The following is a 13,839-nucleotide window of genomic DNA, read 5'->3' on the forward strand; positions in this document are numbered from 1 at the left end:
TCTGGATATCAGAGTGTTCAGATCAGTGAAACAGAAACACTGGACTGGCCGAAGGCTGTGATTGAGGAGACACGCAGCTGTCATCCCGCTAACTGCTACGTGTTTACAAGCCAGGTACTGTTTTTGTGTACGCTGTATGTTGTAATGTCACACTATAAACAAAATAACGTAAAAAGAAAAAAAAAAAAAGACGCCGTACATTAAAGGAAAACTTAAAACATAAGGAAAAAAATACAGTAATAGGATCTGCAACTGTGTAGTATAATTTTGGGGAAAAGAGCAATTTTACAGAATAAAGTACTTTGAAAAAAATGTACAGACTGATGTAGTGACAACCGACAACAGCACAAGTTGAACCCGAGCTCATGTTCCAACTAATAAAGCCGCCCGTTACAGCACAAAGTAACCAAATTTCGTCATTAACTCTGGCTCTGACTTTGGGTAACCGGAAGTATAAAACCGTACAATGGAAGTAGCAGTCTGTCATGGCAGCCTACGTACGCTCTTACAGAAACCCGTGGATAGATTCCCAGCTTGCAAAAAAGGGAGATTACTGCTATTATTTGAAAATGGGAGATTTTCTGCAAAGAACTTTCAACAACCTTCTGTGTTGCTTAGTTTCTTGTGTTGTCTTCTAAATCTTATCTGGTATTTAAGTTGTGATTTTTTTCTGAGCAGTGACACTGTTGTTTACAAGTTGAGTAACAGGCATGCTCATCCAGAAGTTTGCAAGGGTCTGTGTGACATAGATTTTGTCATCAGATGGTTAGTCCAAGGATCTAAGTCAGGGGTGCCCAATACGTCGATCGCAATCTACTGGTCGATCACAATCTACTGGTCGATCACAAGAGGAGTGCAGGTAGATCGCACGGAACCCCCAGTGGAGTTGGGGAAAAAATGTAGATCGCACGGCATTAAAAGAAGTAGAAGACGGATGATAAACTATCATCCATCCGTTTCGTTACCACCCTATGCACGCGCATTTAACCACGCTAGCTTTGCTAGTAGCTCGCAAGCTGAAAAAGTGTGGGCACCCCTGATCTAAGTGGATCCTTGGACTCGCAGGCCCATCAATTGCTTGTGACTGCTCTGACCTGTATACTTTACATTGCAATGCACCAAGTACTATTGCAGTTTCACAGAAGTACAAGAATGACTGCTCAGAGTTTGCATTGTGACAGCCAGATGGCAAGTCTAACCAAACCATCACAGCATGCCCATAACCACAGTTTTGCTCACCATGTTTCTCACCTCTGTCTGGAGATATAGCCATTCTTTTGCTGACGGGGGATCCTGGTCTGTCTTTGTCTGTGGGCAGGTATCGCTTCCTGTTGGTTTTGTCTCCCTGCTGTGAAAAATTGACCAGGCATAAGAGATGAACAATTAAAATGATCAAGGAAATTTACTGATCCAGACAATAACTGAGTCCAAACTGGAATGCAAATCAAGTTACAGTATTTTGTTGGTATAAGGTGCAAATAAAGTTGCTGAGATGGTACCCTCTCTACGTAAGATACAACAGGAGTGATTTAAGGTAATGAATATTTCGGTGACTACCCTAAGTGGAATAACATAAAATAACTGTATTCCCTGACCTCTTCCTTTTATGAAATCAGGACAGACTGTAAATATTACCAGTCAAACTAGTCGCCCTTTTGTTCAATTTAAAGTACAAATGTGGAAGCTCAATTTCTCAAATATACTTATGTGCTATATTGCCAGCAAAATGGTGTCAGGTACAACTTTCCAATCATTGTGAGGGGCAGTTGGCACCAAATTATCATTACCCACAGCACAACACAACGTATCAGCAGGGACTTGTACCCGTGACTCCAAAGTGCCACCTAATTCATTACGTTAAGATGAAGAGCGGGTATGTTCAAAATGTTGTATGTTCAGTATTTGGATGTTGAAAATGGAGCTCTGCAGTGTGCAAGCTGATCTTGAAAGAGACTATTTTTAAAGAGTTGTAATTCTTTTGATGAGTTTCAGTCGGTTTCAGACTTTTAGAACATTAGTGAAGGTTACTAATGATAATTTTATGGTTGCTGACATCTGTGTTTCATCTCACAGCAGAATTTGTGAACACTGATCATAACATTTTACATCAGAGACTACAATACACCATTGGATTTAATAGTAATACTTTGCATTGGTTGAACAGAAGAAAGACAACATAGTTTTACAAGGCCTTGAATAATCAGGCCCCACCTTATGGTACTTAGAGATTTTTGAGATTTCACCCCAGTAGAGCACTTTGCTCTCAGACTGCTGGCTTACTTGTGGGATACTCCTAGGATACTTAAGAGTACAATGGGAGGCAGAGCCTTCAGCTTTCAGGCCCCTCTTCTCTGGAACCAGCTCACAGTTTGGATTTGGAAGACACCCTCTCTGCTTTTAAGACTAGGCTGAAAACCTTGCCTTTTACCTTTACTATGCAGATGATACCCAGCTATACTTATCTATTTAGCCAGAAGACACATGGATAAAGCTTATACACTGCTTAAAAAAAAAAAAAAAAAAAAAAAAAAAAAAAAAAAAAAAAATTGTATATATATATATATATATTTATTAGGGGTGGGACTTTAACGCGTTAATTTTGATTAATTAATTACGGGGAAATTAACGAATTAAAAATGTTAATGCATTTTAATCGCACTTTGCACGGGAACGTTTCTCAGTGCACAAGTTCCAGGCATACAGATTATATTGACGCACGATGTCAAAAATTCAGCGGCCGCATCGTCTTTCGCAGCCCACGAACACCGCAAAGGCCGGAAGTGAGCGGCTAGCCTTCATATCAGAGTCACCTGCCCTCACCTCTGCGTAGCTCATGTCGCCTAGCAACCCTGAATGCGAAGCACAGCTGGTTAAACGGAGAACGAACTTTTGCTCCTTTTTGTGGTTTAATTTTAAGTCTTTAATTCAAAATAATCTGTTAAAACAAGCATAACACATTTCAACATCAAGGAATACACCTGAGCGAATGATTAATTTCCAGCTATATTAAGTGAGACATTAATATTGACTAAAACTATCCAGTTATGATGCTTAACTTTAATTTCAGGAGTTTGCTTATCACAGGAGCACTTCTGCCCTTCATTGGTCTGTGTAGTAGACTGGTGGGAAAATAAACAACATTTTGAAATTTAAGCTTATGTATATTGATTCATTCATCAACCAAACTTAAATTAATATTTATCATGTTAAATATTTAAATGATATTAAAATGCAATTAATTTCAATTAATTAATTGAAATTAATTAATTAATTAGATTTTTTTTAATCGAGTCCCACCTAATATATATATATATATATATATATATATATATATATATATATATATATATATATATATATATATATATATATAATATATATATATATATAATATATATATATAATAAATATTATATTATAAGTTGCAGACGAGGTCGTTAATCAGTTAGTACTACTTTGATGTTAATCAAATCAACAACAGGTGCTCTAGAGGGGCAACAATGAGACAATCCCCAAATGGTTTTAGAGGTGAAGACCACTGACATTTTATCCTCATCTTTTCTTACTGTTTTTTCCACCGTTGAAAGCCCTTAATCTATCAGCAGAACCAGTGTCTACTCCTCTGTACAAGGAGAGACAGGATGAGAACTGCCAGAGCCCTAACAAAATTACCCCTAGCAGGCCACTGCTGTGAATGTTTCTGACCAATTCATCAGAAATGGACTTCATTAGGGTGACCTTAGGGCCTGACGTCCTCTAGTGGGCCCTGTGCTCACTGTCTGGCACTGTGGAAGCCTGATTGGCATTTACCATATAATACCATAATTGGCACTGCCACCTTCTGACTTTCACAGATGAAGGAAGGTTCACACACTGAGCGCATCTAAGAGACATGAAAGGATCTGGAGAAACCATGGAGAACGTTGTGCTGCCTGTAACATCAATCATCGGTTTAGTAGTGGGTCAATGATGGCCTGTGGAGGCATATCCACGGAGGGACACACAGATATCTAACACAACAATGCCTGGCTCATGAGTTGAGAGTAGGCAGACAGTTCCTGGAGGGTGAAGGAATTGATGCAACTGACTGCCCCCCATGCTCACTTGAGCTAAATCTGAGAGCACCTCTGGGGCATTATGTTTTATTCCAACAGATGTTGCCAGGTTCCACCTTGGACTGTCTAGGAGGCTCAGTGATGCCCTGATCCAGATCTGGAAGGAAATCCTCACATTATCGGTTTTCTCATTAAGCACATGGTGACCCTATACCCTTCAGTACTTATGCTGCTGTAGGTTTGTGCTGTCTGGAGAATTGCCACGATGCACTGCACTTTTCTTCCATGTTCATTGTGTTGATGCTGCTATTGCACGTCAGAGAGTGTGTCAAAGAACATACTATTTTTTCACTTGCATAATACATAAATTTTCTTTCGGTACTCATCTGGTTGAAGGTTCAAAAAAAGCCTTTAGAAACAATGATTTAGATGAACACAGACTCATTTAAAATGTAAGAAAGCACAATATTAACCTTGTTCAGGAGAGTGAGCTTGATGTCTCTGTGGGAACCTGAACCTCCATAGTTTCCAGGGGGGGCCATGGTGCCAGGTGGAGGATGCATTGGGTGCCCCCCTCGGTTACCAGGCCCTGATCTGGGAATGGGATTTCCTTCTCTGGGTGGGGCACCAGAAAGGTCAATCTTCCTGCGATCCTCCCTGAAGGGTTCGTCTTTCTTTGATAGTCTTTCTGTAATGATGGGGAAAAAAGAGAAAGAAATATGAGAGCCAATAAACAAAACGAGAACACCTGAATAACCCTATAGCCCTGAAGGCGTCAGCCATGGCACAGTGTACTTAAAAAGTGCTGCCGTTCATGGACTTCTGGCAACAAATACTGTAATACCCCTACATGGCTGTGAAGTGCAATTTCTGGACTTTCAGGAATCATTTGAATTTTTCCGATAGGACAGACGGTTGCAGAGTTACAGTAAAGAGCCAGCTGATTACATTCCTTTTAACATTATATTAATACAGTTCTTCACAGACCCGGTGTTAAATCCAGAATTTAATTAAGCAAGAGATCTGACCTAAAGCGCTCCATTATCCATCATTGAGCTAATATTTTTTATTATTTTAAAAAATTTTTGAAAATTTGTAAAAAAGAAAAAAGTCAAAATCAGAAGTATTTTGTATAGATTTGCCTAATGAATACTTCTAGCAAGTTTCAAAAGAGTCAGCCTAGAAAAAAGGGAGTGGCAGGGATTAAAAAAATACTGTACATTTTGGGAAAATTTTGAAAATTCATAAAAACTCAAAGTTAAAAATCCAAAATTTATTTCCCTTATTTTGTAGTCTTACCCACAAAGTATTTATGCCAAGTTTCAGATGATTTTAAACATAAATAACGGAGGAGTAGTGAATTTAGCAGAAGTTGAATGGAGGCAGTCGGCATGGGGTGGTAGAGGTTTATGCTAATAGGTAAAGTTTTGTATCCACTAGTGCCATGTTTCCCCTAGTACCTACTCAGCATGGCTTGACTTGACCCAGCACGGTTTGTAGGCTTTTCCATTAGGTCCTGGTACCAGGTACTTGGTACAAGGTAAATACCCACTTAGCTGGGGGTACCCACTTAGCTGGGGCAATCTGAGGTGATCTGAAAATGTGACATCAAATAACAGCATGCCACTGATTGGCAAGGGAGTGTCGTCACTAGCTGAGTCACGAGAGCAACTCCTTTACCAGAATCAACCAGGCTATTTTTAAAATCCAACAGGAAGAAAATGGAGGCATGCCAAGCAACACTGTGGTTAAATGAGGTGGTGCAGACATTTCTGTGCTTGGTGGCAAATGAGAGAATCCAGAGGGAGCTAGACGAAGTGACAAGAAATGAGAAAGTTTATCATAAGTTCTCCGAGCTAATGGCTGCTCATGACTACCATTGCATAACACAGCAGTCTTGTGTTTTAGTTGCATAAAAATTACGTCAAGAGACTATTGCCCGCATTGCTATATCAACTCCACCCACATTGAGGTGGTACTCAATTGTAACAGAAGCAAAGCAAGACCGTGCTGAGTCATGTCGAGTCACGCTTGAGTAGGTAATAGTGGAAAAGAAGCACAAGTGTGGTGCTGTGCATTATGGGAAAACTTTAGTCTTGTCTGTTCAAAGCACACTGTTCTACAGGTCTTGTGATTTGTTCATAGGCATTTTTACAAAGCTGTGCTGCCATGTTCTTGTTCGAGAGAGGAGACTTTCTACTTGTGACCCTTCCAAACAAGCCATACTTGTTTAGTATTTTAGTCCCATCAGTACACAACAACCACTTTCTGTGCTAATGCCAGTGCTGCTACCTAACTGTGATGATAGCAATCTGTTCCGTTAGCTAACAGAGGAAATTCTCATCCTGGCCTCTCAGCAAGGCGCAGTGTCAGGCAACCAGCGGCTAGCTGGAAACCCTGACAAAGCACCACGAGATGACCGTTGTTATGAAGGTGTGCCATGTAAATAAAACTGAATTCAATTACTGTAATTAATGCTAGTTTTAGCAGTATTGAATAGCTAAAAATTTTTTTAATGTTACGAACAGTGTCATTTCAGACTTAAATTTCTGGCTGTACCAATAAATGAAAGGATACTTCGCTACCTTTGCTTAAGCAAAAAAAAAGCATTAATCTGTTATATTCCAACAACAATACATTTGTTTGCATGTTAGGCTGTTGGGTCCTGTGTCCCAGCTGAATGGGGGCTTGGTCGCCTGCACTAACCCCTGTTCTTGTCTCTTCCATGTGGGGACCGATCACGTGCTGGCCCTCGCTCCTTGCGGGGGTGATTTTGTGTGGGCGAATGAGAGCTGGCAGAAGACACCGGACTGGCCAGGTCGGCGTACATGTCATCTGAGTCCGCGCTGCGCACGGTGCTGCTGCTGGATGACGCTGATGACACAGACGACACGCTGCTCACAGTAAGTGATCTGTATCAAGAGATGACAGGTTGCCAAGTGACAAGTCTCTACACAAAACTTAATTACCAAACACACAAAACTTAATAACTGCCATACCTGGATTTTCTGCAGGGTTTTCCGGTTTTCCGGCAGAGCATGAAAGCAAGATGGGAGGAAAAAAAAAAAAATAGACATTAGGCTGAGTAATAAGTAAATACAAATTAATGAAGGAAAATGCAACAGATAAAATAAGACATGATCATAATAATAGTACTCGTCTCTTAACTGGTGAAGTGCAGTACTCTTGACAATGACTATGTGGGTGAATACCTGGATTTTCTGGATCCAGAGTGTGACTGTGACAGGGAGTTGGATGAGGATCTAGATCTGGAGCTAGAACCAGTGTAACTGCTCCCACTTCCGCTAACACTCCCACTCACAGTTCTCCTGCAATACAAGAGACAGACCTGAGAATGCAAGAAGGTTTTGGTTTTGTTTTAATGAAATGAAAACCAGTGTAAGACGCAGCAACTTATACAGCAACATTCACATGGGGTGGCTGTAGCTAAGTGGTAGAGCAGGTCACCTACTAATCGGAAGGTTGGTGGTTTGAATATATATATATATATATATATATATATATATATATATATATATATATATATATATATATATATATATATGAATGAGACACCCTTCCATCCATCCATCCATCCATCCATCCGTCCGAGGGAAGTCAAAGGGAGGTAAGTAAACAGAATAACAAGTGCTGGAACTGGCTTTCCTGGATTGTTTCCATGTGTAACCCAATCAGCCCACACACTTACAGCCACCCACACTGAATGTTCTTCCCTGCCCTTTTACTGTTCTTCCTCTTTGGCTTATGTTGCTCTGCACCACTCATGCAAACACACACACACACACACAAATTGCACAAAAGTTAGGTTTTTCCTCAAGCTATATACCCACTCACTTGTTCACATGTGAGCTCTATGGTCTTCCCCCAAAGTGGAATACATCTGCATTATCACTTAATGATACAAAAATATGCAAACAGGAAAACCGTTCTGTTTACTGCAAATGTAATTTTTTTTTTTAAACAACGCCCTTCACTGTCAGTGCACTTCCTTGAAAACATGAACAAAGTAAAGGTGGGACAACACTGTGCCACCCACCTGTACAGCCTAAACTCCACATGGCATCCTTAACATTTTTCTGCAAGCCAAGACTACACTTTTTTTTTCTCTTTGAACATGTCTTGCCCAGCAGATTTTGCAATCAGAATCATGATCTGAATGCAATGTTGTGCCTGGATAGTGTAGTGGCAACATTGCCGTCTTTGGAACAGGGGGGTTTGAATCCCAGCCCCACACACACACGCACGTACGTACGTAAAGCAGAATGGACTGGTCCCATCCAACTACCAGCCAATAACCTGCCTCAGTATAACATGGAACCTCCTGTCAGGTATAATAGCAGCTAAGATGAGCAGGTACGTGGCACAATACATGAGCGAGGCCCAAATAGGAATTGGCATATATACCAGGGGAGCAATACACCAGCAACTGGTAGGTAGAGCAGTCACTCGAGACTGTAATACCAGATTGACTAACCTGTGCACTGCCTGGATTAATTGCAAGAAAGCCTCTGACTTGATGCCATACACAGATCACAGAATGCTCAGAACTGTACAAGTTTAACAGGAACTTCATCAAGAACTCAATGGGAATGTGGAGAGCAGGGTATAGATACTGTGCAGGACCCTCAAGCTCCCAGACCTCTGTTAGAAGGTCTGAGCTTGGAGGGCAGAGACTGGGATAGACTGGAGCAGGGTACACCCTGTACAGGTCGCCAGCCTGTCGCACGGCCAACACAGAGAGACAGACAACCATTCACACTCATATTCCCACCTATGGGCAATTTAGAGTCACCAATTAACCTAACCCCACTAACTGCATGTCTATTGACTGTGGGAGGAAACCGGAATTCCCAGAGAAAGCCCATGCAAACACGGGGAGAACATGCAAAATCCACACTGGGACAGCCTGGGACAAGGTGGATTTGAAACCAGACCTTCTAGCTGTGAGACAACAGTGCAAACCACCACGCCACTGTGCTCTGTCTCTCTCTCTATTTTTACAGTGGCTTACAAAAGTATTCATACCCCTTGAACTTTCCCATATTTTGTCACATTACAACGACACACAAATATATTTCATCCATCCATTCGCTTCCGCACATCCTGTTAAGGGTCGCGGGGGGGCTGAAGCCTATCCCAGCTGTCATAGGGCGAGAGGCAGGGTACACCCTGAACAGGTCGCCAGCCTGTTGCAGGGCCAACACGGAGTGACAGACAACCTTTCACACTCACATTCACGCACTCAGTCACACCTATGGGCAATTTAGATTAGCCAATTAACCTAACCCCAGTAAGTGCATGTCTTTGGAATGTGGGAGGAAACCGGAGTACCCGGAGGAAACCCACGCAAGCACGGGGAGAACATGCAAACTCCACACAGAGAGAGGGAGAGGCCTGGGCCAAGGTGGAATCGAACCCAGGCCTTCCAGATGGTATTCTAACTGTGAGGCAGCAGTGCTAACCACTGCGCCACAAATATATTTCAGTGGAATTTAATGTAAAAGCCCAACACACAGTGGTATACAATTGTGAAGTGGAAAGAAAATTACACATGATTCAAAACATTTTTTACAAATAAAAAACTACGGTGTGCAAAAGTATTGAGCCCCCCTGAGTCAGTACTTTGTGGAACCACCTTTTGCTGCAGTTACAGCTGCAAGTCTTTTAGGGTATGGCTCCACCAGCTTTGCACATCCAGTGACAGAACTTTTTGCCCATTCTTCTTTGCAAAACAGCTCAAGCTCAGTCAGATTAGATGGAGAGCGTTTGTGAACAGCAGTTTTCAGATCTTGACACAAATTCTCGACTGGGTTTAGGTCTGGACTTTGACTGGGCCGTTCTAACACGTGAATATGTTTGGTTTGAAACCATTCCATTGTAGCCCTGGCTTTATGTTTAGGGTCGTTGTCCTGCTGGAAGGTGAACCTCCGCCCCAGTCTCAAGTCTTTTGCAGACTCCAACAGGTTTTCCTCCAAGATTGCCCTGTATTTGGCTCCATCCATCTTCCCATCAACTCTGACCAACTTGTCCCTGCTGAAGAGAAGCAGCCCCAGAGCATGATGCTGCCACCACCATATTTGACAGTGGGGATGGTGTGTTCAGAGTGATGTGCAGTGTTAATTCTCCACCACACATAGTGTTTTGCATTTTGGTCAAAAAGTTCAATTTTGGTCTCATCTGACCAAAGCACCTTGTTCCACATGTTTGCTGTGTCTCCAACATGGCTTCTGGCAAACTGCAAACGAGACTTTTTATGGTTTTCTTTTAACAATGGCTTTCTTCTTCCACTCTTCCATAAAGACCACTCTGTGCAGTGCACGACTAATAGTTGTCCTGTGGACAGATTCCCCCACCTGAGCTGTGGATCTCTGCATTTGGTCCAGAGTCACCATGGGCCTCTTGGCTGCATCTCTGATCAGTGCTCTCCTTGTTTGGCCTGTGAGTTTAGGTGGATGGCCTTGTCTTGGTAGGTTTGCAGTTGTGCCACACTCTTTCCATTTCCGGATAATGGATTGAACAGTGCTCTGTGAGATGTTCAAAGCTTGGGAAATCTTTTTATAGCCTAAGCCTGCATTAAACTTCTCCACAACCTTATTCCTGACCTGTCTGGTGTGTTCTTTGGACTTCATGATGCTGTTTACTCCCCAATATTCTCTTAACCAACCTCTGAGGTCGTCATATATATATATATATATATATATATAAACGAGAGAGAGAGAGAGAGAGAGAGAGAGCGAGCAGCAGCCTAAGCAGAGAAGCCCAGACCTCCCTCTCCCTAGTCACCTCCTCCAGCAGGGACCCCAAGATGTTCCCCAGGCCAGCCAAGAGATATAATCTCTCCAGCATGTCCTGAGTCTGCCCCAGGGTCTCCTCTCACTAGGTCAAGACTGGAAAACCCCCATAGGATACTGCGAGGGATGCGGTCAATGCATTCTCAAAGTCCACAAAACACATGTAGACTGGATGGGCAAACTCCCAGGATAAAGACCTGGTCCAGTGTTAGGCGACCAGGATGAAAACCGCATTGTTTTTCTTGAATCTGCGGTTCGACTAATGGATGGACCCGCTTTTCCAGCACCATTGCATAGTATTCCAACATGTGAAATCATCCCCTAACATTTTTCGTAGAGGAATATGATTCAACTGTACCAAGTCTGAGAGCCAGGCAGAGAATTTTTTTCTATTTAAATATCTAATGTTACCTGACTGTAGTGGAGTGGTGGATGTGTTCTGAAAGTCACAATTTAGAGGCAAAACTGTTGATTTACTCAAATTGAAGGAGTAGTCTGATATAGGTAAGAACTTGTCTTATAAGTGGGATTTTCTTCAGAAGAAAGGTTTGTGAGTTCCCAAGGAAAAGTAATACATCATCAGCATATAGGCTTGTCTTATGGTGTGTACTTTCAGTTTGAATTCCTTTAACATCTACATTTTGTTAGACTGCTGCTGCTAGCAATAAAGATGAAAACAAAGTGAGAGGGAGAGTGGGCAGCCCTGCTTGTTGCCCCTCTGCAGACTGAAGCTTTGGAAGTAAGATCATTTGTCCTAGTACATTCATTTAGACAGCTGTATAGTGTTTTGATCCAGTCTATGAAGTATAAACCAAATCCAAATTTGCTTTCTCTGCATCTAAAAAGACAACTTCTAATGTGTTAATAGAACAGTAGTCCATTACATTTATTAGACTGCATTTATCATTAGCTGTATACCCTTGATGAAACCTGTTTGGTCATGATGTATTATGAATGGAATGATTTTTTTTCTACTCTTTTAGCAAGCACTTTGCAGATTATTTTAACACTTATGGGTGAGATTGAGCAGTAACTGGATGGGAGTACAGGGTCGCTGCCTGGTTTAAGAACCAGGCTAATGCTGGCAAAGTTTGGATATGGTGTGTGATCATTCTGAATTTGAGTCACCCTTCTGAAAAAGTAGGTGCTAACATAGGTCAAAATTCTTTGAAAATCTCTGCTGGAAAACCATCTGGATCTGGGGCTTTATCAGTTGGAAGATGCTGCAGGGCTGCATGTAATTCAGACATTGAAAGAGGTGACTCTAGAACCACAGTATGTTCAACATTTAGTTTTGGTAGATTTGTTAATGAATTCTTTAATCGCAGCATCAGATAGATTAATCTGTTACGAGTACCAATCTTCATAGAAGTCTTTACAAGATTTATTTGTTATGGATCCTGAATAATGTTACAATTGAGTCTTTAACAGAATAAACAGTTTATTATTTAGTTTTAGTTGATTAGCAAGAAATTTTCCTGATTTACTGCCACATCCAAACTCAGCCCTCACACCTGAAATTGTGTCTTTGTTTTGGTTATTTCATTTGATTCCACTTTTAGTTTTTCGGGTTGCTAATTATATGTTCTTGTGGTGAGGAACCATACGCAGCTTCTAATAATATATTTTTTGCTTTTTCTTTATTTTCCTAATGTGACCTGTAAAAATATTATTTTTCCCTGCATTACCACCTTTCCTGCTTCAAAAGAACACATGGCGATATTCCTGGCAAGTCATTATTTTCTAAATGTGTTGTCCACTCTTTTTTAAAATAATGAAGTCTTGTTCTTTAAGTAATGAAGTATTAAATCTCCATTTCCTAATAGGTGGTGAGACTCTTCTGTGTCAGAGAGACAGACACTGATCACTGATAGTGATAGGATGAATCTGAGTGTTTGTGATAACCATCATAATGAAGCAATCAATTTTTGGATTAAATACCCGGTTGAAGTCTTCTCCCATTGTAAGTGTGGTTTTCAGAGTGATCAGAAAGTAAAATGAAGGTGGCATGACAAAAAGAAGGGGTCATCAATATTTGGTCCATATACGCTAACAATACATAAATCTATATTTTGAATAGGTAAATTCTGTATTATTAATCGCCTTTCTGGATCTGTTATAGTGTTGCTAATGGGGAATTGTATCTTTCTGTTAATCAATATGATGATGCCTCTGTTTTGAGTTGTAGCAGGCTGAGTACACATAAGGGAGCTATGGAGAAATGAGTGTGTGTTTAAATCTTTTGGGCATGAGTTTCCTGTAAAAAGTCAATGTCTGTCCCCAAGTCATTTAACTGATCAGCAATTTTTGGTCTCTTACCTCTGGAACCAAGTCTACGTGCATTCCACTTGACAAACCTCAGTGTGGTCATGTTTAAACTAACTGGTGAAGTATTGGGTGTTTACTAAAGGTGTGTGTGTGTGTGTGTTGTAAATATTAAACCAGCATTAAATGTTCTATGTAAACTTGTCTAATAAACCTGTGGAAAAGGAGAGTAAAAATTAATCAGAAAAAGGTGCTTGTGCATAACTAATTGTACTTTATAACCTGACTACACTCTACCCTTCTTCTGTTGCTTTTTTTCTCCATGCTTATTATTCTTTCATTTTAGTTTAGTTATTTATCATTTTAAGGGTGGCTGTGGCTCAGGAGGTAGAGCAAGTCATCTGTTAATCGGAAGCTTGGTGGGTCAATCCCTGGCTGCTCCAGTCTGTATGCCAAAATATCCTTGGGCAAGATATTGAACCCCAAGTTCCTCTTGATGCATTCATCAATATCAGACGGTATGCATGAATGTTAGATAGAAAACACTTAGATGTAGGAAAAAAGTGCTTGTATGAAAAAGAAGAGGAGAACTGAACTTCAAGAAACAAAAAAGAAATCCAGTCATCACATCTTTAAGATAGAGACTCACAAATGTCAGCAAATTCCTGGAGAGAGATTGCTAAAGTGGTTAGAATAGATGTGATAAA

At 40.9% G+C, this 13,839-nt stretch overlaps 1 protein-coding gene across 4 annotated transcripts in view; it reads right to left on the minus strand.

Moving 5' to 3' along the window:
* zc3h18 (zinc finger CCCH-type containing 18) overlaps positions 1–13,839 on the minus strand; it is a 37,666-nt gene that overhangs the window by 9,653 nt on the left and 14,174 nt on the right. The window contains exons 7-11 of one of the 4 annotated variants that reach the window (XM_030732105.1): positions 7,268–7,384; positions 7,055–7,063; positions 6,762–6,967; positions 4,529–4,743; positions 1,252–1,345 (exon numbers count right to left, since the gene is read on the minus strand). In XM_030732105.1, coding sequence (XP_030587965.1) covers positions 1,252–1,345; positions 4,529–4,743; positions 6,762–6,967; positions 7,055–7,063; positions 7,268–7,384 — 641 coding nt within the window. Of the gene's footprint in view, positions 1–1,239; positions 1,349–4,528; positions 4,744–6,761; positions 6,968–7,054; positions 7,064–7,267; positions 7,385–13,839 lie in introns of all 4 variants that reach the window. The other 3 variants (XM_030732102.1, XM_030732101.1, XM_030732104.1) reach the window with 3 other exon arrangements.

This window comes from Archocentrus centrarchus, chromosome 6, assembly GCF_007364275.1.
Source record: "Archocentrus centrarchus isolate MPI-CPG fArcCen1 chromosome 6, fArcCen1, whole genome shotgun sequence".
Lineage (NCBI taxonomy): Eukaryota > Metazoa > Chordata > Actinopteri > Cichliformes > Cichlidae > Archocentrus > Archocentrus centrarchus.